We start from the raw sequence: 22,303 nt of genomic DNA, 5'->3' as shown, positions 1-22,303 counted from the left end.
TACAGTAGTCAGTGCAATGCAGCCTGTTCTGTTTCTTCTTTTTAAAGATACCAACTAAATATCAGTCATCCTCTTCAGATTGTATCTGGAATCTGACTTTACGCTAATGTCCAAGCTGTATATATTACAATACAACTTCATCGAAATCCGTGCGTCACATGAGTTTTATTAAACAAATACAACTCAAATAAAAAAAAATTCTGCAGAGACCGCATCAAAACTAACCAGTCGTATTGCATCTACTTTTTTCAAACAGAGCAGCTAGCTACGACCGAGTGGAGTGGACGGACTAGAATCAGTGGCGGTCGGAAAGCGATCGGAATTGCAATTGGTTCAGCCTTTCGTGTGCTTCGCTGGATGTGATTGGTGAGAGCGGATGAGAGCCCGTCGGGGCGACGTATGGCGGCGCTGGAGGGCGGGACGTGGAAGGAGAGGAGCGTCGGTCGGGGTCGAGCGGCTCAGCGAACCAACCAACCAACCAACGAACGAACGCGAACGAAGCGACGAAGGAACGGGCGCGAGGGCGGGCGGTCTGTCGATGGTCTTTTTTTCCTCCTCACGCCTTGGTCGTCATTGAGCACCGAAAGTGGACGCCGACAGCCGCGCGCTTCAACATTCTCGCCCGTCATGGAGTCCTATGACATTTTAGCTAATCAGCCCGTGGTGATCGATAACGTGAGTGTGATGACGTCATTCACCCACACCCAAACCGAGGCCGTCGAGGGCTAGCTATTAGCTTAGCAACGTTATTGTTTTGGGGCTCGCCGCAGCAGCTTTTTGCTTAACCGCCCCGCCACCCTATTGTCATTGTGCTCGTTATTATGTGCACCGACAAACAAACACGACGAATGACGATCAGCATCAGTGAGGGCTAGCCTCGAATATTAGTTGACCGGCTTCTAGCTAACCTGCCAAATGACAGACAACAAACGCTAGCTAGCGATCGAGCTAGCTAGCCGCATTTAGCTTCAACGTCACAACACATTTATTCTATCTATTTGAAACACTTGTTTGAACATTCACCATCACAACACGTTGCAGTTGTATGTAAGGCATCAGGGATCGGAAAGCTTCCGTTCTCAAGAGACAGTCATCGGAATTGGGGCGGGGTAATGCAATGCACCGACGAGACGATGTTTGCAGAAGCGACCGATCATCGTGTGCGTGCGTGAGATTTGCTTGAAGGGATGCGATCCAGCACAGCTAGCGCGAGCGCGAGGAGGGACAAAGTGGTGGTTTGTTGTTGCGTGGCCTGCAGCCTTGTCTCATGAGCCTCCTCTTCCTCACACACTGTACATTTCATCTTTTCACAATCGTGTGCACAGGGTTCAGGGGTCATCAAGGCTGGCTTCGCCGGAGATCAGATCCCCAAATATTGTTTTCCCAACTAGTAAGTCGGGCCGGCCTGCTCGCTCGCTCGCTTGCTCGCCCTTCTTCGGGTTTGGAAACAAGCATGTGCTGATTGTCTCTTGCAGTGTGGGGCGTCCCAAACACGTGCGCGTCATGGCGGGCGCCTTGGAGGGAGACCTTTTTATCGGCCCTAAAGCAGAGGTAATCCCTACGCGCTTGCGCCATTTGCCAGCCTTCATTGAGCCAAAAATGAGAGCGAGCCGTACCTTGACTTACAAGTCCAACAAAGTCTTGCATCAAGGCGGCGAGGCCGGTTCTCAATGCAGGTGCCTTGTCCCTCCCTATGTGCCTCGCCACCCCAGGAGCACCGCGGGCTGCTGTCGGTGCGCTACCCCATGGAGCACGGCATCGTGAAGGACTGGAACGACATGGAAAGGATCTGGCAGTACGTTTACTCCAAGGAGCAGCTGCAGACCTTCTCCGAGGAGGTGAGCTCGACGGCCGTCGTGCCGCGGGCGGGCGGGCAGGCCTTGTAAAGCTGTCGGCCGTCTGTTTGGCAGCATCCCGTTCTTCTGACCGAGGCGCCTCTCAACCCCAGCAAGAACCGCGAGAAGGCGGCCGAGGTCTTCTTCGAGACCTTCAATGTTCCCGCGCTCTTCATCTCCATGCAGGCGGTCCTCAGTTTGTAAGTTTGCGTCACAGATCAGCGCTTGCTTGTCGAAATTCCGAAAGGCTCGGCGGAATACCCGTGGTGGCCAACGCCGCCGGTTGTCCTCTCGCTCAGGTACGCCACGGGCCGCACCACGGGCGTGGTACTGGACTCGGGCGACGGCGTGACGCACGTGGTGCCCATCTACGAGGGCTTTGCCATCCCGCACTCCATCATGCGGGTGGACGTCGCCGGCAGGGACGTGTCGCGCTACCTGCGCCTGCTCCTGCGCAAGGAAGGCTACAACTTCAACACCTCGGCCGAGTTCGAGGTGGTGCGCACCATCAAAGAGGTAGCTGGCGCCATGTCCCGAGGGCTGCCTAAAAACACACAAGCGTTAAAGACAGCGTTGAAGTTGCCGGCACATTGCACAAACAAATGCTGACATATAGTGGAAATTAGCCTGATGCTAACCTTTCCAACAACTGCCAACTAACAAAAACAACAACAATTCAACTGGCCAAAAAGAAGCGGTGTGACTGACGTAGTGTCGGCTTTTGCCACCAGAGGGCGTGCTACTTGTCGCTGAACCCTCAGAAGGACGAGACCTTGGAGACGGAGAAGGCTCAGTACGTCCTTCCGGATGGGAGCGCCTTAAACGTGAGCGGCCGCCTCTCGGCCCATCCGCCTGGCCCATTCCGGCGCTGACCTATCCCGCCCTTGCGTCCAGATCGGACCGGCCCGCTTCCGCGCCCCCGAGCTGCTGTTCCGGCCCGACCTGGTGGGCGACGAGAGCTCGGGCATCCACGAGGTCCTGGCCTACGCCATCCAGAAGTCTGACATGGACCTGAGGCGCACGCTTTTCTCTACCATTGTGCTGTGCGGGGGGTCCACACTCATCAAAGGTGGGAGGGAGCGAGCGCCTACGAGTGAGTCGGTCTGTCTGTCTGTCACCGAGCACGGCCTGACTCACTGCTGCCCTCCCCTCTCCTCCCCCTAAGGCTTTGGGGAGAGACTACTGACTGAAGTGAAGAAGCTTGCGCCCAAAGATGTCAAGATCAAGGTCAGACTTAGTTTTTCTTTTACGGTTCTTCTCTATTCTTCTCCCGCCACTAAAGCTGCTCCACGTGTTCCCAGATCTCGGCGCCCCAGGAGAGACTCTACTCCACGTGGATCGGGTACAAACTGATTTCTTGTTACCGTGGAGTTCCGTGTTTGCGCGCCCATACAAAGAATAGAATTTAAGATGGAACGACAACCCAGCCCGGTTTTGAGCTTAGTGTTGAGATGAAGTGTTTGTGTCGCTACTAATGTGTGGCCCCGCCCACCCGCAGAGGCTCCATCTTGGCGTCGTTGGACACCTTCAAGAAGATGTGGGTGTCCAAGCGGGAGTACGAGGAAGACCGCGCCCGCGCCATCCACAGGAAGACCTTCTAAGCTGGCGCACACTGACAAGAGCCAGACCCCCCCCCCAAAAAAAAACCTGCTGAGGATGGCTCCCGCCGCGAGAAGGCGTATACGCAACGCCACGTGACAATTAAAGTCCAATTCTTTTTGTTTGTTTGTTCTGCTACGGTTCCATTCCAAAGTTTTCTATGGTGTGAAAAAATTGCCGGCGCTACTAGGGCCCGCTTTGGCCTGAAGAGTTCAAGCTTGCCGGCATCCTCGGTAGCCAGCTCAGGTCCACGGCTGGACGGGTACCCCCTCTGTACTCGCGCCAAAGACGAATAAATTGTGCGCCTGTAAACACCCAGCGGTTCATTTGGTCCACAAAAAAAACATGGGTGGCTGGTCGCTCCCGAAGCAATTTGTTTCCGCAAGCGTTTAAGCGTCGACGGCGGCAAAGGGCCACCCAATAAAGGATATCGGCATTATCATTGTTGGTTCTTGTCATCCCCGTTAGCTAGCGCACACATGCTAAGCGCAAATGTGCTTCCCCTGCCAACGTTGCTGGGAAGTGAAATATTGCCATGGATTGTTTCGGTAGGTTTGACTTAAGTCAATTAGGACTTTTCCTCATGAGAAAGCCAAGCAATTGTTGATGTTCAGTCAATTGCCGCTCGCACCCTTGGGCCTGCGTTGGACAGGCGGGACAAAAATGACATTACTGAAGAGTGGCAACACTGAAAACAGCGACAAATCAAGACGGAAAAAGAACACAATGATTCAAACGCCAGCTTTGCTAGCTTTAGCCCTCGCCCGCCTAAAAGGGTGCTTGCATAAACCAAAACTAGGCGGCAAGGATCTGCCTACGACCGAGTCACACCTCTTGAATGGGAAGCATTCAAATGAATGAACACAATCTGACGGCCAGAGGAGCTCACCAGAGCGCAGAAGACAAAAAAAAAAAGCAGGACCACAGGCAAACGCTGCCGGCGGCGTCTTCGCAGACGCGCGCGACAAAGTTGGGCACGAGAGCCGAAAATTCAAAACCAAGAGGCACAAGTGACTAAATGACATCACAAGGCGTCGCGCGACAGACCAAATGATGTCACAAGGTCGATGCAAGTGGTGACGTGCCGGTCGTACAAAAGCTAACGTGGCTTTTTGGGAAGAGCGCCAACGACCAAGAGGCAAATCCTCAACCGGCAAAGGGAGGGGCAAACCTCGTTTGTGGAGCCAGTGGGTCGCTTCGCCTCGCCACACCTCGCCACGCCTGCCGCCATGGCTTCCCTTTCCCACGCTCAGCGGGAGAAAAACCCAACGTACGTGTTCTCCAGTCGGCCCAGGCCGCTGGAGAGCCGCTCAAAGTTGAACGCCTCGCCTACGGACAACAGCGAGTACGGCAACATTCTGTACGATCGGCGGGTGATCAGGGGCAACGCTCAAGGTCGGAAGGCGGCGCCCCACGCGGCCGACATTCAGCAGCAGCGTGGATTCCGCAGGCGATCGGTGGACTTTGTGCGGTCCAGGGACCACGTGTGGTTCAAGACTCACGACAACCTGCCCGGACGGAAACACGTGGACGTCCAAACCGAGTCCTACCTGGAGGAGCTGAGTCGCATCTTGGTGACCAAGGACAACGACTCGCAAACGGACCCTTTCCTGGACCGACCGGCCACTCCGCTCTTCATCCCCGCCAAATCGGGCGAAGACGTGGCCACCCATATCGAGGAGGGCGACTTGTTTGACTTTGACCGGGAGGTGACGCCGGTGCTGGAGGTCCTGGTGGGCAAGACCATCGAGCAGTCCCTGCTGGAGGTGATGGAGGAGGAGGAACTGGCCTGCCTGCGGGCCCAGCAGAGGGCCTTTGAGCAGCTGCGCAATGCCGAGCTGGCCGAGGTCCAGCGGCTGCAGGAGCAGGAGCGCCGGCGCGCCGAGGAAAAGGAGTGCCGCATCGCCCAGCAGAAAGCGGCGGTGACGAATGAGAAAGAAACGGCCGAGATGATAGCTGCCCAAGCCTGCGCGCAGCAGTTCCTCTCCAAACTCTTCCCCGCCGTCTTCGCCTCGCTCAGGAGACACGGCTACTTCTACGACCCGGTGGAGAGAGACATCGAGGTGAATTTCTTCCAGTGGCTGACGGCCCAGGTCAACAACAGTCTGGAGAAGAGGAACTCAGCCAGGCTGCTCCTGGATGCCATCATCCATGACATTGCCCTGGAGAGGAGGGATTTCTTTGCCCATCTGCACTCGCAGCCTGCCGACCCGGACAAGTAGCGGGTGGGCCGCGCGCACCTGTGCCCTCGCTTGCCCGCCGGCTCGGAAAGCTTCCTGGCCTCCGCTCCCGGTAGCGTAGCCAGCGTTCCAGACACAAGACGCGGCGCACGCTAACGTATTTGGGCTCACAAACGTTCTCACTGAGGGAAAGCGGTTGCTTTGGCAACATTTGGAGAAAAACCTTTTGCCTGCTCAGAATGCAGCCATTGACAGACAGACAGAAACCTTTGTCTCTGGCGAGGATGACGCAAAGAGCCTCAAGCTAGCTGGGCAGAACGGCAGCGCTTATTGGCCGCACCCCCGACCGACCTGGTGGGAAAAGCCACGTGCGCGCCAACTCTCAATCGCGGCAAAAACATTGACGGTGTCGCAACCGCGACGGAGCGGGAGCCGGGCTCAGCGCCGGGCTCAGCGCGGGAAGCAAAATGAGCCCAAGTGTCTTTGGGCAGGCGACAGCGCCTCTTACCGCACTGAAGAAGGACTGCAGCGGCTCGTGGGCTCTTCCGTCGTCATCCCGTCCGTCGCTGGCGTGGCATCTGTTTATGCAACAAGCACATCGGACGCACAAATGTTATTGCGGGTCAAAAGCAGTCTGTCGACATTCAAGGGTGGAATCGGCTGGGGTCCTATCATTGGTTTTTGATTTTCGTCGGGGAGTTTTGGGGGAATTTGTTGCTTTGGCTGTTTGTCTGTGTGTGCCGGCGACCAGTTGAGGGTGCCGGCGACCAGTTGAGGGTGTCCCCGCCCCGCCCCGCCCGGCCCGCCATCCCACGACTGCCGCGAGGGCACGCAAAACGAATGCGTTTGTCCTGAGGGCACAGTTTGCGTCTAGTTTCTTGGAGTTTCCTTTCATTGGTAGTCATCGTTTTTCATTGATAAAACGAATAAACAACTGACACAAAGATGCTTTTAAAAGTCCGGTTTAAGCACTTCAGCTCTAACGCATTTTGCTTTGAATTTTCACTCCATTGCCGTTTTTCAGTTTGAGATGCTTCTTATTGGAAACGCAGTGGACCGACCGACGGACGGACGGACGGACGCTCAGTCAGTCACTCAGCAGGTGGCCGTTCGTTCGTTCGCTCGCGGCGCGGGAAATGCCTGCCAGCCAGCGGATTACCAGCACTCCTTGAAAAGACGTACGAGCAGAGATATAAATACACTCTCATTGCAGGTTTCACTTCATTTCCTTCTTCTTTTCCTTATGCTGCCATGAAGTTCGCGGCTAGCTATTAACATGCTAATACAAACATCACAGTTCCTCCTCAGTTGCTTGCGAGGGGCATAAATAAATAAATGAACCAATAAAAACGGCAGGGGCGCACAAAGGGCAAGAGCTTCTCAGTCAGAGCAGACATTTGTGCGAAGGAAAAAAACTTGAAAAAGAAATGAGTTACCTGCAGCACCTCGCGAGGACACACCGTGGCTGAAAGGAAATGACGTCGGACGTCACCTGCGATGACGTTCGCAGGGGGGGAACGTAATCTCGCGTGACTTCATTCCGTATCGCGAGATGACTGCAAAAAGCCGAATCTCCCCACAAAAGAGCGTCGAACGATGTCGTATAATGGGTGACACAATGGAATCGTTTACCCATCAAAGAGATGCATTCAAATGTTTCCTTTATATTTTCCATTTATGTAGAACGAATGGAAACGATGCAATTTCATTCCAATACATGGATGGCTTGGGGGTAAAATTCTGACAAAGAAAGCAAGTTGGCGAAAGGACGCAACCTGCAGGACAGGCATGTGGACGGAAGCCGCACCCAAATCAAGACAACCGCGCATGGATCCAAAAGGTTGAAAGGTGCAGAAGGAGGGACTTTGTTTACAAATGTGCAAAAATGACCAGCTTTTGCCAAAGCAACAATCGATTGTAGGCCCGACGCCTGGAGAGTCGGCCGATGGACATGTCCGTCCGAGGCCTCGTTGGCCGGGCGGCTAGCGCGTGTGCGTTTGGGCGTGGCTCGCCAAATGGTCTCGTCGAGTGAAGGTCTGGCCGCAATCGGAGCAGGCGAAAGGTCTCTCCCCGGCGTGGATTCTGGTGTGCGTTGTCAAATGGCCCTTGTTGAGGAAACGGTTCCCGCAAACGGTGCAGGCGTAAGGCTTCTCGCCAGTGTGCGTCCTGGCGTGCTGGCGCCAATCTTCCTCTCGAGAGAAGCGCTGGGCGCAATGGGAGCAGGCAAAGGGTCTCTCTCGAGCATGCATTCTGCTGTGCGTGGTCAAATTGCCCTTATTGAAGAACCCTTTGCCGCAAAGCGCACAGGCGTAGGGCGTCTCGCCCGTGTGCGTCGTCGAGTGTTCTCGCAAGTACTTGTTTGCGGCAAAGCTTTTGCCGCAGACGGTGCAAAGATAGGGTTTCCAATTGGCGTGCGTCCGCGTGTGTACTTTTAGATCTTCCTTGCCGGGGAACCTGTCGCCGCAGACCGAGCACAAAAACGAGGTGGCCGCCGCGTGCGTCCGGGCGTGCAGTTTCAAGCTGCCCTTCTCGGAAAAGCGTTTGCCGCAGGCCTGGCAGGCAAAAGGTTTCTCCCCGGTGTGTGTTCGCGTGTGTATTGTCAAGCCCCCCTTCTGGGAGAATCGTTTTGCGCACAGTGGGCATGCAAAAGGTTTCTCTCCAGTGTGCATTCTGGTGTGCTGCTTCAAACTGCTCTTGGAAGCGTACGTTTTGCCGCACACGGAGCATTTCCAGCGCTCGTCCTGACGACGAGCGTGAGGAGGAGAGCGTGACGGAGGGTGGTCGCCGCCGCCGCCGTCCGACCGGGGCGCCGCCGGATCGCCGTCAGCACCCGGGTGGTGACTGCCGCCGGGAAGCTCCGCCCCTCTGCTGGCCTCGCCTGGATCTTTCTCCTCGCTGTCTTCATCTTCACTCTTGAGAGGGACTCCGGCGGATGGCCACTTGGTGACGTCCTCCTCCTGCTCTTCCTCCTTAACGCAAGCAGGCCCCTGTTTCTCCTCCTCCTCTTCTTCTTCTTTCACGCGAGGGGACTCCAGCTCATCTCCTCCCCCTCCATGGGACTCCAGCTCATCTCCTCCCGCGACGTCTGCGTGACAAACAAAGACAAAATGTGTGCTTTGCTGCACTTGTGTATTTGACTTGAATTTGGTGTTGACGAAAGCGGTTCGTATAATAGCTGGATGAACACATTGAACTTGATTTTCATGAAGTCCTTGGATGACGTCTGCATGTGCTTTGCTTACACCTTAGCGTTCCTCCAAGAGTAGCAGAAAGTTGCCCTCGTGGCGGTAAACTCGCGAACAAGAAGCGCGTGGTCAGCAAACCTGCGGTGCTGGCTGGATTGGCGCTGTCGTCCTTTGCTTCCCAACGTTCCTCCTCGAATTTGGCTGTCGCTCTTGTACACATTTTGGCTCGCTCCCGCACGCGCGCGCGCGACGATCACATTTGCTAGGTGCTTTGTTTGCCACTGAGCTGAGCTAGGCTAGGCATGCTAAGCTAAAGTATGCTACGCTAAAACACCGTGCACCGAGACGACGACGAGACTGAACCGCTGAGGGAGGTCTCCTTCACTTGACGACCAGCGCGGAGGGAGGCTTCGCTACGTTCACCGATGACGCATATTTCATTCAAGTTGGGTGAAGCGCGTGTGCAGGCCGCTCGCTCGACCGGCCGGCCGAGTGACAAGAGGAAACGACCGCGACCTAACATCGGCAGCGGACGATGTACGGCAAGTCCGTCGGGACAAACGGATGCGTAACCCACGCGCGCCGCAAGGGCGATTCCTAAAATAATCGATGCATCAGGCATCGATGCACAGATAAGAACTTAAAGTGCGGAAGACAATCGCGAAAAAATCGGAACAGAGCAGCGACGTATGAATTTTGCAACTCGGCCGGCGCGGCTGAGCACCACGGCGAGAACTAGGTTGAAAGCTCCCGCGTGGAAGGCCAGTTGCCCCCCACCCCTTCCGAGAGCAAAGGAGGATTTGGCGCCGACGGCAGCAGAAGCGCAGGCTCCATTTTAAAGCCGTGTAATCGGTCCAATTCGGCAGCGGCTCACGCACGCAATGCGCATCGGTTACAAATACACAGTCAGTCAGTCTCAGTGTTTGAAGAGTTGGATTTTATTAAGATGAGCTCTACAACCTTTTCGTTCCCGGTGCATCACGTCACGTGAGCGCTGGTTGCTCGTCGTGTGAGATTTGAAGAGGGTCCAGCCACCACTAAAAGCTAGGGGTCCAGACGTGTCCAATGGCCTCCTCCTCCCATCCCGGGAACGAACGAATGACTGATTGTCCAGCCACATCAGACAAAAGCTCTCTCCCCAGCGTGTATTCTGGTGTGTGTTGTCAAATTTCCCTTATTAAAGAAAGTGTTGCCGCAAACTGTACACGTATACCGTTTCTTGACAACGTGGATCCCGGCGTGTCGTTTCAAGTCTTCCTTTTGCGCAAACCTCTGACCGCAATCCGAGCAGGCTAAAGATCTTTCTCTAGCGTGCGTCCCCGTGTGTCGTTTTAAGTTTCCCTTCTCGGGAAATCTTTTGCCGCAAACCGAACAGGCAAAGGGTTTCTCTCCTGTGTGGGTCCTGGCGTGTGTCGCCAGGCTTCTCTTGTGAGAAAATCTTTTGCTGCAAAAGGCGCATGCAAAAGGTTTCTCTCCGGTGTGTATCCTCGCGTGACTGCTTAAAGTTCCCCTCTGAGAAAAGCTTTGACCGCAAAGTGAGCACGCAAAAGGTTTCTCCCCGGTGTGCGTTCTCGTGTGCAGTTTTAAGATTTTGGCCTCGGAGAATCGCTTCCCACAGTGTGAGCATGCAAAAGGTTTCACTCCGGTGTGCGTTCTCACGTGCTGTTTCAAACTGCCCTTATAGGCGTAGGTTTTGCCACACTGGGAACATTGCCAGCGTTTGGCGTCAGCGCGGCACCTCGCGTCATCTTCACAGCCATGGTCCTCCCGAGCGTGAGGAGAGCGTGCCGCCGCCGCCGCCGCCTCTTCGTCGTCATCGCTACCTGACACCGGCGCAGAGAGTCCCTCCTCCGCAGGGGACGATGCTCCGTCACCTTGCGTTGTCACACGTCGTCGACTGGACTGGCTGCCGCCGGGAGGCTCCGCCCCTCCGCCTGGACCTTCGTCTCCATCGCCTTCACTCTTGAGCGGGACACCGGCGGATGGCCACCTGGTGACGTGCTCCTCCTGCTCTTCTTCTTTAACACGAAGAGGCCCTGTTGGAGGGAGGGAGGGAGGGACATTTCAATGTAAATGTTCCTAATAACTTTGCTAATAATTGTCAAATAGAAGGATGCACTCCAGCATCAATGGTAAATCAGTGACATTTAATTAAATATTTTTTTTAGGAACAAATGGTCATTTGAGCCATGAAACAATGTGGTTGGTTCTCGCGGGCGGGCCACACCTATCTGGCCCCCGGCCGTGCCTTGAGTTCGATACCTACGCTATAGTGCTGGTTAAAAGGGGTGCACGCGGCTCACTCGAACTTGAATTGTCCGATGCCCGTCCAACTCCAGGCAACAGACATCTGAAACGGGGTGCGGCTTGCCTGACTGACTGTGGGAGAGAGAGAGAGAGAGGAGGAAGGCGTGCAAACAAACCTGCGCTGTGAACTCTTGGCTGCGGCTGCTGCGGCGGCTGCTGATGCTGCTGCGGCTGCTGATGCTGCTGCGGCGGCGGCGGCGGCGGCGTCTCGCAAACGGCGCCGAGCCCTTGTCGCTCCTTGTCATCTTCGGCCCCACAAATGCCCTCCTTGCACTCCGCTGTCCTTGTTGCGCACATTTTCACACGACTTCCACTGGAGTGCCGCCCGGTGGCCGATCACAAGGGTAGCAAGCCTGGCTAGGCTAGGCTAAGCTAAGCTAAAGCAGCTAAGCTCGGCCGGGCGAGACGCTTCAGCGGCTTCCGTCGAAGCCCAACATTTGCACAATGCGGTCGCTTCGAGGCGAGTCGGGATTGGGGCTCTCATGCGCCTTGGCTTCTTTTGACGTCATCAACTCGCGCCCGCCCGCGGTGGTGAGGTGACGTCAGCAAAAACACGGACGCTGACGGGATTTCCGCCATAATTCAAAGTCACATGATTTCTTACCGTGTTGAATTTGAGTAGCAAAAAGAGTGTTCAAATCAAGGATTCCGCTTCCTTCCACACCACGACCAAACACTTTTGGGGTCCACAAGTGTGACAAGACTAAGAAAGAGCAGTGCTTGAAGGGGCACAAAGTTATTTAGTTAAAGTCGCACTGATCGTCTCACACACACACACACACACACACACACACACACACACACGTGGGTGTGATGACGTGTCCTCTGCATTGAAGCCATCCCCATGTGATTTGGATCCATCCCCTGGGGGGGGGGGAGGGGAGCAGTGAGCAGCAGCGGTGATCCAATTCCAAGCCTTAATGCTGAGTGCCAAGCAGTGAGGCAATGGGTCCCATTTTTAGAGTCTTTGGGGTTTGAAGCCACAGCCTTCCAGTCTCAGGGCAGACACTCACTCTACCACTAGGCCACTGAGCTGGTATGTTCCTTTTAGCCCTGTCCACACCCACCCCACCCCACCCAAAGGAAAATGTGCTGCGCCTTCCGCGCAAGGTGTGATGAGGAGAACAAAAAATGGCGTTTCATAGCCAGGTGTGGGGGCGTGGTCCGCCTGCGAGGCCCCTCCCCCTCCCTGGCGCAGGTATTTGAAAGAGCCACACACTCGTCCGCACGCACGCACGCACGCACGCATATGCCTTGATGGAGATTGACAGTCTGGTGGCCAACAGGGCTCTCGTCAGGGCCAGAGAAGGTACGTACGACGCAGCTCGTTTGTCCGATGGCTTTCTTCGGATTGCTAACGCTTCAAGGCGCCCACATGGGGCTGGCCGCAGTTCTTCCGCGTTACCATTGCCGTGGCCCACAAACGGCCAGCGTCTGCCAACTTGACCTGGTGACCTTGTCACCTCGGTGACCTGCTTCCTTCCTTGCTTCCTTCGGTCCTTTCTTCCTTCTGTCCTTTCTTCCTTCTGTCCTTTCTTCCTTCCACGCGTGTTAAAAGCCTTACATTTGGCTTTAGATGTCAGCAGGGCATGAGACAATGTCACGTCACGAAAATGTAGTCACGCAGGCTCGACCTGAGAGGCTAAAAATAGAACGGGCACAGCCAAACTTTCTCGCTGTGTCTCGTACGTTACGGTTTGGGTGTGTGTGTGTGTGTGTGTGTGTGCGCGCAGGAGGCGGGACCAAAGGCCGAAGCTGGAAATGGCAGGAGATGCTTCGCTTCCCGCACATCAGTCAATGCAGCAACCTGGCCGCCAGCATAGGTGCGTGCGTGCGTGCGTGCGTGCGTGCGCCTTGGAGCTGTGCGCACGTGATGTCACTTTGTCACTTTGTCTATGTGTGCGTGCGTGCGTTCAGTGCGGGACTTCTGGGACATATGTGTGGTGCAGCCCATCGGACGAAAACTCTTTGACCAGTTCTGTCACAGCCGAGGTGAACTCCGAAAGTACGGGGAGCTGCGTCAGGCTCTGGTACAGAAACATAGCTGCACACACACACACACACACACACACAGGCACGCACGCACCCGCACACACGCAGGCATGCCCGACACTCCGCAAACAAGGCCTTGAAGTCAGCATTTCAAATGACAGTTGCGGCGTTAGCTTTTTCGACTTTGCTGCGGGTCATTTGACACACGCTTCCTTTTGTCCGCAGGACCAATTCAAGTTGAAGCGGGATGAAGAGAGACGAGCATTTGGACTTGCCATCATTCAAGAGTTCTTCACTATTCATGTGTGTGTATTGGTGCAAGCACGTCCTCCCGCGTGTGTGCAGGTCTTCACCTCTTTGCACACGTGTGTTCAGACGGCCCGCTTTGTCGCCGAGGTGTCCAAACACAAGCGAAGCTGCATGTGGAGTCTGAATCACGAACCCTCCAGCGACGTCTTTGCGGGCTGCACCGAGTACGTCCTGGCGGGCGCTGCCGCCGCCATCGCCGCCATCGCCGCCATCGCCGCCATCGCCGCCATCGCCGCCATCGCCGCCATCGCCGCCATCGCCGCCATCGCCGCCATCGCCGCCATCGCCGCCATCGCCGCCATCGCCGCCATCGCCGCCATCGCCGCCATCGCCGCCATCGCCGCCATCGCCGCCATCGCCGCCATCGCCGCCATCGCCGCCATCGCCGCCATCGCCGCCATCGCCGCCATCGCCGCCGGGCTTTACAGGCTGCTGTTGACGGACGCCTTCTTGTGTTTAGCGATCTTCACGCCTTCCTCAGCCAAGAACCTTTTGAGCAGTTTCAGCACAGCATGTACTTTGACCGCTTCGTCCAGTGGAAGATGCTGGAAAGGTGAGCGAGCCATTGAGCCATTCGTTGATTGACCGACCGATTGCTCGTCAAACGATCCACCCGTATTTGTCTTCCAGGCGCCCGGTCACCAAGAACGACTTCCGGCAATACAGAGTGTTGGGCAAAGGAGGCTTCGGAGAGGTGACTTCCTCATTCCTGCTCTGCTCGTTAACTTTAGGAAAGCACTTCAAAGGTTTAGGGCGCCAACACAGATTGAGAGCGTCACGTTGAACTTTGCGGCCTGGCTTCGGTTTTGGGCTTTGAAACCAGGGAGCGACCCCCTGCAGAGCCCAAGTGCCTTCTCTCAAGTCGCAATACTAAATACTTAGAGAGTCCCTTCTCTCAAGTGAGGTGATGTCACATCCGAGCAAATCCTACTACCGTATTTTCCAGACCGTTGGTCGCTTCGGAGTTTAAGTCGCGCAAGCCACGGCGGCGCTTCCTCTTCTACGCGGCTTACGTTAGACTTGATGCTCAGATGCCGTTCCGATTATTCCACAGGCCTCGGCTGCGCGCAAAAATCTTGACATGGCCTTGCTTTAGGTGTGGGCGTGTAAGGTGCGGGCCACGGGAATGATGTACGCCTGCAAGAAGCTGGAGAAGACGCACGTGAAGAAGCGGCGAGGCGAGGCCATGGCGCTCAACGAGAAGGAGATCCTGGAGAGCGTCAACAGTCGCTTTGTGGTGAGAGGGCAGGCACGGCGGCGCTGGGGTGCCGTTCTTGCCGGAGACTCTGACGCGGCCTCCGCCTCAGGTCAACCTGGCGTACGCCTACGAGACCAAACACGACCTGTGCTTGGTTCTCACCATGATGAGCGGCGGCGACCTCAACTTTCACATCTACAACATGGGCCCGCCCGGACTGGACCCCGAGCGAGTGGGCTTTTACGCCGCTGAGATTTGTTGCGGCCTCATGCACCTCCACCGCAAGTCCATCATTTACAGGTGAGCCTCGCCGACCGACCGACCGCCGGACGGACAGATGGATCCCCGCGAGAATCCTTTGCAATCGTTGTCGGCCATTTTGGTTTTCTTTCCTTCTTTCTTTTTGCGGGACACCCGTCATCTATGCCTGCACGCCACCTATAGGTGCATTCCACCGGCCTCTGACAACAAACGCCATCTTGTCTTTCAGGGACCTGAAGCCCGAAAACATCTTGTTGGACGAACACGGTGCGCAAACACGCAACTATTTTTAGCTACGACACTGCCACGTTTTTCTTTCTTTCTGTCTTTCTCTTTGTCTCTCTCTCTTTCTCTCTTTCTCTCTCTCTCTCTTTCTCTCTTTCAAGGCTAAATTGGGCGTGGTGGCCTACTCTAATTGCCACGTGTCCTCGAAAACACTCGAAGCTCACATTCCCGCTCAATTACAAGGCAACTCCCTCTTCTCTCTGCACAGGGCACATCAGGATCTCGGACCTGGGCCTGGCCGTCCGGGTGTCGGAAAGCGGAGTGGTGCAGGGCCGCGTGGGCACGCTGGGGTACATGGGTCAGTGGGTGCGCTTTGCGAAAGGCTGAAGCGTGCTTGCTTTTCCCACTCCAATCTTCCTTCCTTGCGTCCAGCCCCGGAGGTGATCCGCCACGAGTATTACGGCGCCAGTGTGGACTGGTGGGGTCTGGGCTGCCTCATCTACGAGATGACGGCGGGCCGCCCCGTCCTCAGGATGAAGGGCGAGCACCCCAAAAAGGACGAGATGGAGAGAAGGATCGAGAGCGAGCGGGAGGAGTACGGCGAGCGCTTTGGGCCGCACGCCAGAGACATCTGCTCGCAGGTCGGTAGTGGTGGTGGTGGGAAGCGTTGAACGCTGGGAACTGGACTCTTGGCCGTTAATCCTAAAGTCAAAGTGGCACACAAAAGTCAAGGATTTGGCAATCGTCAATCTAACTCCCGAGCGAGCGAGCGAGCGATCCGACGACTAATTAGTAAGGAAACGACCAAGGTGCCACGCATTCAACCGACTGACTAGGTTATTGAAAGGACTGGTTGGTTCAGATCATTTGGCCATTTTGTCAAGGACTTAGTTGACTGCTCAGCTGATGAGCCGCTTGAGCGATTGGTCGCTTTGGGTAAGAGTTGTCCGTCCGTCCGTCCGTCCGTCCGTCCGTCCCTGGGTGGGGGTGCGCTCGCCAGGCCTCTCTTGACGGGCAGCCAAGGTTGCTCCCGAAGGCCTCGTGGCTTGAGGTAGTCAATTCATCCATTTGTATTGAAGGTGCAGCGCAAGTGCAAGTGCAGTTGGCGCCGCTCAGCTTTGGGGATTGTGCCTGCCTGGCTGCCTGCCTGGCTGCCTGCCTGGCTGCCTGCCTGGCTGGCTAGCTGGCTGGCTGGCTGGCTGGCTGGCTGGCTGGCAGGACTTGAATGAGCCACGCTCCACTTTGCCCTCTTTTCTCAAGCTGCTGGTCAAAGAGCCCAACAGGAGGCTGGGCTGCCAGGCGTCAGGAGGCCGAGACGTTCAGATGCATCCTTTCTTTCGGGAAATCAACTTCCGCATGCTGGAGGCGGGGCTAGTGGAGGCTTCCTTTAAGCCCGATGTAAGCCACGCCGCCGCCGCCGTCGCCCCCCATTTGGTGCTTTTCCCGTAGTCGTGAGTGAGTGAGTGAGTGAGTGAGTCCCTTTGCGGTGGCGCGCAGCCCCGGCTGGTTTACTGCAGCGACGTGCAGGACATCGAGGAGTTTGCCACGGTGAGGGGCGTCACCATCAACCAAGACGACAACAACTTCTACGCCAGATTCTCCACGGGAAGCGTTCCCATCACCTGGCAGAACGAGGCCAGTCACCCTACGCCCGGCATGGCCCGGCCCGGCCCAGTCTGAAGTTGACTCGGTGTCCCCTTTCCCTCCTCTTCCGTAGCTCATCGAGACGGGCTGTTTCGAAGACCTTAACTTTTTTGGACCCGACGGTTCGCGACCTCAAGACTTGGAGTGGACGCAAGCGCCTGAAAGTCCAAAGAACAACCTGTTCAACAAGATCTTCCGCAAATTAGTGAGTTGTTTTTTTTTTTTACCTTCCAATTCCACTGACACGCCTTCCCACGACGAAACAAGAGTCTGGGATCCTCTTTCCTCCGTCAAGCCCTTGGGCCAAGGCTCCAAATCAGAGATGGGCGGGAAGTCGGAGCTCCTCTGACCCCAGATGAGTGGGGGACGCAAGCGGTCTTGTTTTCATTTGCAGGTTCTACTGTCCAAAAGTGCCGGCGGGCCGGCCTTGTCAGGATGTCTTCAAATTGCGTCCACGCTCATGTGTGTGTGTCCCCACAGCACCCCCCAGAGGTGCCAGAGGAGGCACGGCGCAGCCCCACACCCAGCAACTACATCACGTCAGGAATGGTGTGGGCTCCTAACTGAAGGCTTTCCAACAGACACGCGCCATTTGTGCTGTTTGCCGCACTGCTTCGGAAACGGACTAGACAGCGACGGCCGAGGGAGGGCTTGTGTTTCCTTCTGCGCTTCTTTGTCACACATTGCTTCTATTCATGGTTGAAAAGTTCATTTCAAGCTCCTCTTCTCCCGCATTTAGCCTGGCCAATAAACGATTGGATTGGAAAGTGCGCCGGCAATGAGCATCATTTACACGTCCCCGCCTTTTCTCTCGCTCGCTCCGATGTCAAACATGGGCAACTTGAGCCACGTCTCCGGACCTTCCGTCCGTCCGTCCGTCCGTCCCTCACGCCAGAGATGGCTCTGCTCATTTTTCAACCGGCTCCAAATGATCCCATTTGACTTTGTTGCTCCGAGAGAAGTATTTATTTACGACTACGGCAGCGATGTACACAGACGGAACATTGGAAAGCTTTGGTTGGACATTCCCGCACTGAGCCGACCAACCGGCTCATCCCTCCCAGGGCGGGCTGCGTCGTCCGTCCACCTCCGTCTCCACGTGGTACAAGGCGTCGGCCAGCGTGTGCTCGATGACGGCGCCCCAGCCCATGTCGCTCATCTGCAAAGCACAGAGTGTGAGGGAGGAGGAGGCGCCGCCCTACCGCCCTAAGGCCAAGATGGGCGGCCAAGGTGGGCGGCCAAGGTGGGCGGCCAAGGCCAAGGCGAGGCGAGGCCAGGCCAGGCCAGGCCAGGCCAGGCCAGGCCAGGCCAGGCCAGGCCAGGCCAGGCCAGGCCAGGCAGGCGCTTGCTTACCGGCTGGAAGGCCACGTCCTCAGGGGCGTGCTTGAAGCGTGGCCCAAAGTTGACCGACACCTGAAGGGTTGCGGCGCAAGAGTTGACAAGGAAACGTTTGCTTAGGATGATTGGTGCAAGACGGATCATTCAGTACAAAACAAAGACAAACTCCATGTAAACCACAAACAGAATGGGGGGGAAGAAGCGTGAACTATTTTTGTCATGCAACGTTGAGGTGGACTCCCGGTTGGCACCCACCGTGCAGCTCTTGTAGAGGGAGATGGCCGGGAAGTAGATTCCTTCAAACAGGTTCTCGAAAGCCACGCCTTGGCTGGCGCCGTTCTTGTAGAATACCATCTGCCGGTAGGCGGGTCAGTGACAAGCGCCCATCGTCAACTTCTTCTCATTCAGCGCCAAAAATGTTTGCTGAGCAGCGGGCTGGCTGGCGCCTTCTCACCCTGCTGGGGCTCGTGGTCTTCAAGCTCTTCTCGGCTTTGTCCACGTAGTCCTTCTCCTCAAAGTACAAGTAGCTCTTGAACTTGATGAGTGCCTGCAAACAAGAGAGCAAGCGGTCAGGTTGGGGGGGGGGGGGGGGGGGAGTAGTTGCTCCAATGGATTTGACCTTGTCCTTGTAGGTGTCGGGCAGCGCTCGAGCCGTCTCGGTGCGCTCGGGCAGCACAATGAGGAAGCCCAGAGTGTCTCCTTGGCCGTAGCCCGCCGAGTAGCGCTTGCCCAGGGACTGGTGGAAGCGGGTGCCCTTCTTGCTGCGCCACGAGTAGCTGAACTTGTCGTAGCCCAGCGGCGCCTGCAGGTTACCTGCGCACGCCGCAACTTACGAGTGAGATTTCCTTCCACGCTCACAGACAGGCGCTACGTCTCGCCTCGCCTAGCCTCGCCGGCCGTTTCAGCTCCTCGGAGCACGGCCCGGCCATCCCGCAGGCGCCGACAGGCAGCAACTCACCCAGAGGCTGGGACCAGCCGAGGCGGGCGGCCGTGTCGGGCGGCATGTCTTCTACGGACACCTCAAAGTACCAGGAGCCCTTGCGCACGCCGTGGGAGGCGCGCACCATGGAGTAGCCCTTCTCGCCCGTCACCGTCAGACGGTCGTCGGAGATCTTCAGCTGGGGCGCTTTTGGGGAGGAATCATCAATCAAAATCAGGTTCCGACAGGAAGAGGAGCCAGAAGGCGGCCCATTCGAAGCTTCCATTACGGTCGACCAAATCGGCCGCCACACACAAACTCTGCGGTGCTGAGTCAAAGAGCTCCACTTAAACAAAAGCAATGCTTTGGCGCCCTAAGCCCACATTCATTTCATGAACCTCGGTCGTGCAGAGCCAGCAGAACGCGCTCGTACAGACAGGCCCGGTACAGGTCGCCGGGGATGGGCTTGCCGGCCCAGCAGTCCAGCTCCAGCTTCTCGGGGTCAGGGGCGTGCGGGTCCGGCTCGGCCAGGATGTAGCGGTAGCCGTCCTTGTTGAAGGGGTGCTCCAGAGGGTAGCCGTGGGGGGGCAGGCGTTGCGCCGAGAAGAGCGGGTCGCTGCGGAGGAACCGCACCGCAACGCACGTTCACCCAACGTCACCTTCAAAGCGCGGTGGGCGGCGTACCTGCGAGTGCGCTTGGTGGCGCCGGCGGTGGCGCCCTCTTGCTGCTGTTGCTGCTGCTGCTGCTTGCGCTTGGCTCCTCGTCCTTTCCCCGCCACTGCAGCCAGAGCACCTTGGAGCCAGAACGGCGCCAGTCACAACATTTGCCTTTCCAAACGTCGCTGGCGTTGAAAAGAGCCTTCACCTGAGTAAGAGGATCCACCTGGAAGACACAATCGCGGTCAGTGGCGTCTTCCCGCCAAAGGACACTTGTACTGACCGACCGACCGACCGACCGTTGAGGCCTCCGGCGGCGGCGGTGCCGGGCGCAGGGGTCGACTGCCTCTGGGAGTCGTAGGAGGGGCCGATGGTCCCCAGGTCCTGCGCCAGAGATGACAACAATCAATTGGGGGGGGGGGGGGGGGGGGGAGGAGCCTTGCACGCCCGCCGGCCCAGGCTGGTTACCTGGTCCAGCAGGCCAAACTTGGGGTAGTCCTCCTCGGAATCTTTGCTGCCGGGGTCGGGGTGTTCCTTCACCAGAAAAACGTCGCGCTCTTTGCTCTGGAACAAGGGCAAAAAAAAAAAGCAGCAGCGTGAGGGCACGGCGAGGATGCCGAGGACGGCCGGCGAGGCGCTACCATGGTTTTCACGATGTTGTTGGGCCACGTCAGCTTGCCGGGTCTCTGGCGGGTGGTCATGCACTCCCAGTACTTGTCGATGAACGGAATGATGTCCTGCGCGGTCAACCGACATGACAAGAAAAAACAAGCCAGTCCCCCAAAGCGGACGCGAGAAATGAACTGGGATCGGCTTGCTGCTTTTGTCAGAAAACATGCAAAAATGCCCGCAGGTGTGTGTGTGTGTTGTCATCCCAAACAAAATCCTTTTTTCTTTTTTGGGATTGGACATTTGCTCAGCTCAGAAATCGGAGACTACGTATTTGAAATCCACAGCACTCAAAATGGATGAGCAGGCATGTCGCCCTCTGGTGACACACGGTGGTTATTGCTCAACTCCAAACGTTGGCTTTATTCTCTTTTGCAGACACTTACCTTGTCTTTGGAGAACATGGTCTTGGGATGCTCGTCTTGGCTCCTGGACCTCCAGGTCAGGTTGGCCAGTGCCGTCAGGCACATCTCCTTCAGGTCTGCGGGCGCAAAAAGCCGGTGAGCCGCCGCCGGTGAGCCGCCGCCGGGAGGAGCGAACGGCGAGGAGCGCTGACGCACTGGCTTGTTTCCTGAGGAAGTAGGTGTTGCCGCTGTGGTGGCAGACGTTGCAGTGGAACGCGTAGTTGGTCATGAAGGGCAGACAAGTCCTGCGGAGGAGACGGACAGACGGCGGCGCTCATTTTGGCTGGGCGGGACGGGAGGCGAGATCCTTTGCGTTGTGAAAACGCAACGGTGCCGTCACGGCAAGCGTTTGACCTAGCGCGGGAGTTGCGGTCTACGTACGCGGTGTTGATGGCAAAGGTGTCAGCGGTGAACCACTTGGTGCACAAGGCGCACTGCAGCTCCACCTCGCCCAGCTGCCGCCCGCTGTCCTCATCCCCGGAGCCGGTCAGCGCGTCCGCGGCCTCGCTCGCCCCGTCCTGCGGCGGCACGGCCACCCGTCACGTGACGTGGGCTCCAGGCCGGCGGGCCGTGGTGGGATACTTGCCAGACCCTCCTTGCCCCCGGAAGCCTCCGCGTCCATGCCGACCGCAAGCTCCGTCGACGGCGCCTCGCTGCAGCAGAGTGGCCCACTTTTCATCAACGCGTAACAACAACCTATGACTCGGGTCTTTTGAGATCATTAATAAAGAGAAAACTCAGGTTCGTTAAATTGCATGCAAGGTAGGACTCAATATTCCGCTCCAATATTGAGACTGAATTGGCTTCTTTCTTTCTTTCTTTCTTTCTTTCTTTCTTTCTTTCTTTCTTTCTTTCTTTCTTTCTTTCTTTCTTTCTTTCTTTCTTTCTTTCTTTCTTTCTTTCTTTCTTTCTTTCTTTCTTTCTTTCTTTCTTTCTTTCTTTCTTTCTCCAAGAGTCGGGCTGATTGAGCACGTCAATGACTTACTTGTGCGCCGTCATTGAGTCAAATAAATCAAGATGTTGAAAGCGCATTTGTTCGAGGAGGAAAAGTGATTCTCCAGAAGGAATACAAGCGCTCGCTCCACCTCGGGATGAGCAAAAGCAACTCGACGAAGACGGCAAAATGACCACGGTTGATATTTCGCTCAAACTGCCGGTGCCGTCTTCGCCTGAGGTCACTTTAGCGTCACGAGACGACGGTGAGCGAAGCCATTGGCACCCCCTCAAACAAAGCTGGCCACTTGGCCCACCGCCGCCAGCCGGCAGGCAGGCATCTTCTCATCTCATCTCATCTCCTGCACTCACTACGACGACGTCTGCTCGCCAGCTTCAGAGGCCGGACGGCGCCGAGGCGAGGGGAGGGTTACATCTCCCCATTCAAATATGTCGAAAAGCAAACGTACGTTGTGGCTGCGTCCGCTTGGCTCTCCGCAGGGATGCCCGCCTCTCCTGCTGACGCCATGTTTGAATTGGTTGAGCAGGAAATCTGGCGAGAGCGCCAGACGGGACGCGCGAGGGACCCGCTCGGCTCCACAGCGACACCCTCGACGCGGAGGACGAACGGCACTTTTATTTTTTTAG

At 56.5% G+C, this 22,303-nt stretch overlaps 6 protein-coding genes across 7 annotated transcripts; 3 read left to right on the top strand and 3 right to left on the bottom strand.

Annotated features, from left to right (window-relative positions):
* The first annotated feature begins 539 nt into the window (after window positions 1-539).
* Window positions 540-3,873, top strand: actr1b (actin related protein 1B). The gene is made up of 11 exons (XM_061294124.1): window positions 540-675; window positions 1,326-1,390; window positions 1,476-1,551; window positions 1,713-1,838; window positions 1,911-2,035; window positions 2,135-2,351; window positions 2,567-2,659; window positions 2,730-2,904; window positions 3,001-3,062; window positions 3,137-3,177; window positions 3,334-3,873. Exons 1-11 carry the CDS (start codon window positions 628-630, stop codon window positions 3,434-3,436), a joined length of 1,131 nt encoding a protein of 376 aa, XP_061150108.1. The 5' UTR covers window positions 540-627; the 3' UTR covers window positions 3,437-3,873.
* LOC133163858 (oocyte zinc finger protein XlCOF6.1-like) lies at window positions 962-9,504 on the bottom strand. Of its 2 annotated transcripts, none has more exons than XM_061294125.1 (4): window positions 8,857-9,504; window positions 7,051-8,699; window positions 6,123-6,192; window positions 962-2,379 (listed from the first exon to the last, which is right to left on the bottom strand). In XM_061294125.1, exons 1-2 carry the CDS (start codon window positions 9,017-9,019, stop codon window positions 7,597-7,599), a joined length of 1,266 nt encoding a protein of 421 aa, XP_061150109.1. In that variant the 5' UTR covers window positions 9,020-9,504; the 3' UTR covers window positions 962-2,379; window positions 6,123-6,192; window positions 7,051-7,596. The 2 variants fall into 2 exon arrangements, with proteins under 2 accessions (XP_061150109.1, XP_061150110.1); XM_061294126.1 differs by having other exon boundaries at window positions 8,938-9,499.
* Window positions 4,664-5,656, top strand: LOC133163750 (radial spoke head protein 3 homolog). Its single transcript, XM_061293966.1, has one exon. It carries the CDS (start codon window positions 4,664-4,666, stop codon window positions 5,654-5,656), a length of 993 nt encoding a protein of 330 aa, XP_061149950.1.
* A 211-nt stretch (window positions 9,505-9,715) lies between the features above and the next one.
* Window positions 9,716-12,159, bottom strand: LOC133163860 (gastrula zinc finger protein XlCGF8.2DB-like). Its single transcript, XM_061294129.1, has 2 exons — window positions 11,223-12,159; window positions 9,716-10,835 (listed from the first exon to the last, which is right to left on the bottom strand). The coding sequence occupies exons 1-2, from the start codon at window positions 11,401-11,403 to the stop codon at window positions 9,919-9,921; spliced, it is 1,098 nt and encodes a 365-aa protein (XP_061150113.1). The 5' UTR covers window positions 11,404-12,159; the 3' UTR covers window positions 9,716-9,918.
* A 100-nt stretch (window positions 12,160-12,259) lies between these two features.
* grk5 (G protein-coupled receptor kinase 5) lies at window positions 12,260-17,505 on the top strand. The gene is made up of 16 exons (XM_061294121.1): window positions 12,260-12,415; window positions 12,840-12,929; window positions 13,024-13,136; window positions 13,324-13,401; window positions 13,474-13,571; window positions 13,868-13,960; window positions 14,038-14,101; window positions 14,504-14,644; window positions 14,715-14,905; window positions 15,096-15,133; window positions 15,360-15,449; window positions 15,524-15,732; window positions 16,352-16,489; window positions 16,589-16,726; window positions 16,809-16,940; window positions 17,216-17,505. Exons 1-16 carry the CDS (start codon window positions 12,364-12,366, stop codon window positions 17,300-17,302), a joined length of 1,752 nt encoding a protein of 583 aa, XP_061150105.1. The 5' UTR covers window positions 12,260-12,363; the 3' UTR covers window positions 17,303-17,505.
* A 173-nt stretch (window positions 17,506-17,678) lies between these two features.
* On the bottom strand, window positions 17,679-22,274 carry ash2l (ash2 like, histone lysine methyltransferase complex subunit). The gene is made up of 17 exons (XM_061294119.1): window positions 22,126-22,274; window positions 21,309-21,375; window positions 21,104-21,240; window positions 20,879-20,967; window positions 20,705-20,799; window positions 20,291-20,386; window positions 20,118-20,213; window positions 19,949-20,033; window positions 19,858-19,875; window positions 19,677-19,785; window positions 19,391-19,608; window positions 19,032-19,199; window positions 18,693-18,886; window positions 18,528-18,620; window positions 18,329-18,427; window positions 18,089-18,148; window positions 17,679-17,894 (listed from the first exon to the last, which is right to left on the bottom strand). Exons 1-17 carry the CDS (start codon window positions 22,182-22,184, stop codon window positions 17,787-17,789), a joined length of 1,791 nt encoding a protein of 596 aa, XP_061150103.1. The 5' UTR covers window positions 22,185-22,274; the 3' UTR covers window positions 17,679-17,786.
* Window positions 22,275-22,303: the final 29 nt, after the last annotated feature.

Source organism: Syngnathus typhle, linkage group LG12 (assembly GCF_033458585.1).
Source record: "Syngnathus typhle isolate RoL2023-S1 ecotype Sweden linkage group LG12, RoL_Styp_1.0, whole genome shotgun sequence".
Classification (NCBI taxonomy): domain Eukaryota; kingdom Metazoa; phylum Chordata; class Actinopteri; order Syngnathiformes; family Syngnathidae; genus Syngnathus; species Syngnathus typhle.
This window is presented reverse-complemented; position numbering and strand designations above follow the sequence as displayed.

Coding starts and splice junctions, on each gene's coding strand:
- actr1b (XM_061294124.1), top strand. CDS start 628: ATGGAGTCCTATGACATTTTAGCTAATCAGCCCGTGGTGATCGATAAC. Junction 1,391..1,475: donor AAATATTGTTTTCCCAACTA/GTAAGTCGGGCC, acceptor TGTCTCTTGCAG/TGTGGGGCGTCCCAAACACG. Junction 1,552..1,712: donor TTATCGGCCCTAAAGCAGAG/GTAATCCCTACG, acceptor TCGCCACCCCAG/GAGCACCGCGGGCTGCTGTC.
- LOC133163750 (XM_061293966.1), top strand. CDS start 4,664: ATGGCTTCCCTTTCCCACGCTCAGCGGGAGAAAAACCCAACGTACGTG.
- LOC133163858 (XM_061294125.1), bottom strand. CDS start 9,019: ATGTGTACAAGAGCGACAGCCAAATTCGAGGAGGAACGTTGGGAAGCA. Junction 8,700..8,856: donor TCTTGGAGGAACGCTAAGGT/GTAAGCAAAGCA, acceptor TTTGTCACGCAG/ACGTCGCGGGAGGAGATGAG.
- LOC133163860 (XM_061294129.1), bottom strand. CDS start 11,403: ATGTGCGCAACAAGGACAGCGGAGTGCAAGGAGGGCATTTGTGGGGCC. Junction 10,836..11,222: donor GCCAAGAGTTCACAGCGCAG/GTTTGTTTGCAC, acceptor TCCCTCCAACAG/GGCCTCTTCGTGTTAAAGAA.
- grk5 (XM_061294121.1), top strand. CDS start 12,364: ATGGAGATTGACAGTCTGGTGGCCAACAGGGCTCTCGTCAGGGCCAGA. Junction 13,572..13,867: donor GTCTTTGCGGGCTGCACCGA/GTACGTCCTGGC, acceptor TCTTGTGTTTAG/CGATCTTCACGCCTTCCTCA. Junction 16,727..16,808: donor CCATCACCTGGCAGAACGAG/GCCAGTCACCCT, acceptor CCTCTTCCGTAG/CTCATCGAGACGGGCTGTTT.
- ash2l (XM_061294119.1), bottom strand. CDS start 22,184: ATGGCGTCAGCAGGAGAGGCGGGCATCCCTGCGGAGAGCCAAGCGGAC. Junction 21,376..22,125: donor CAAGCGGACGCAGCCACAAC/GTACGTTTGCTT, acceptor ACTCTGCTGCAG/CGAGGCGCCGTCGACGGAGC. Junction 18,428..18,527: donor AGACCACGAGCCCCAGCAGG/GTGAGAAGGCGC, acceptor GCCTACCGGCAG/ATGGTATTCTACAAGAACGG.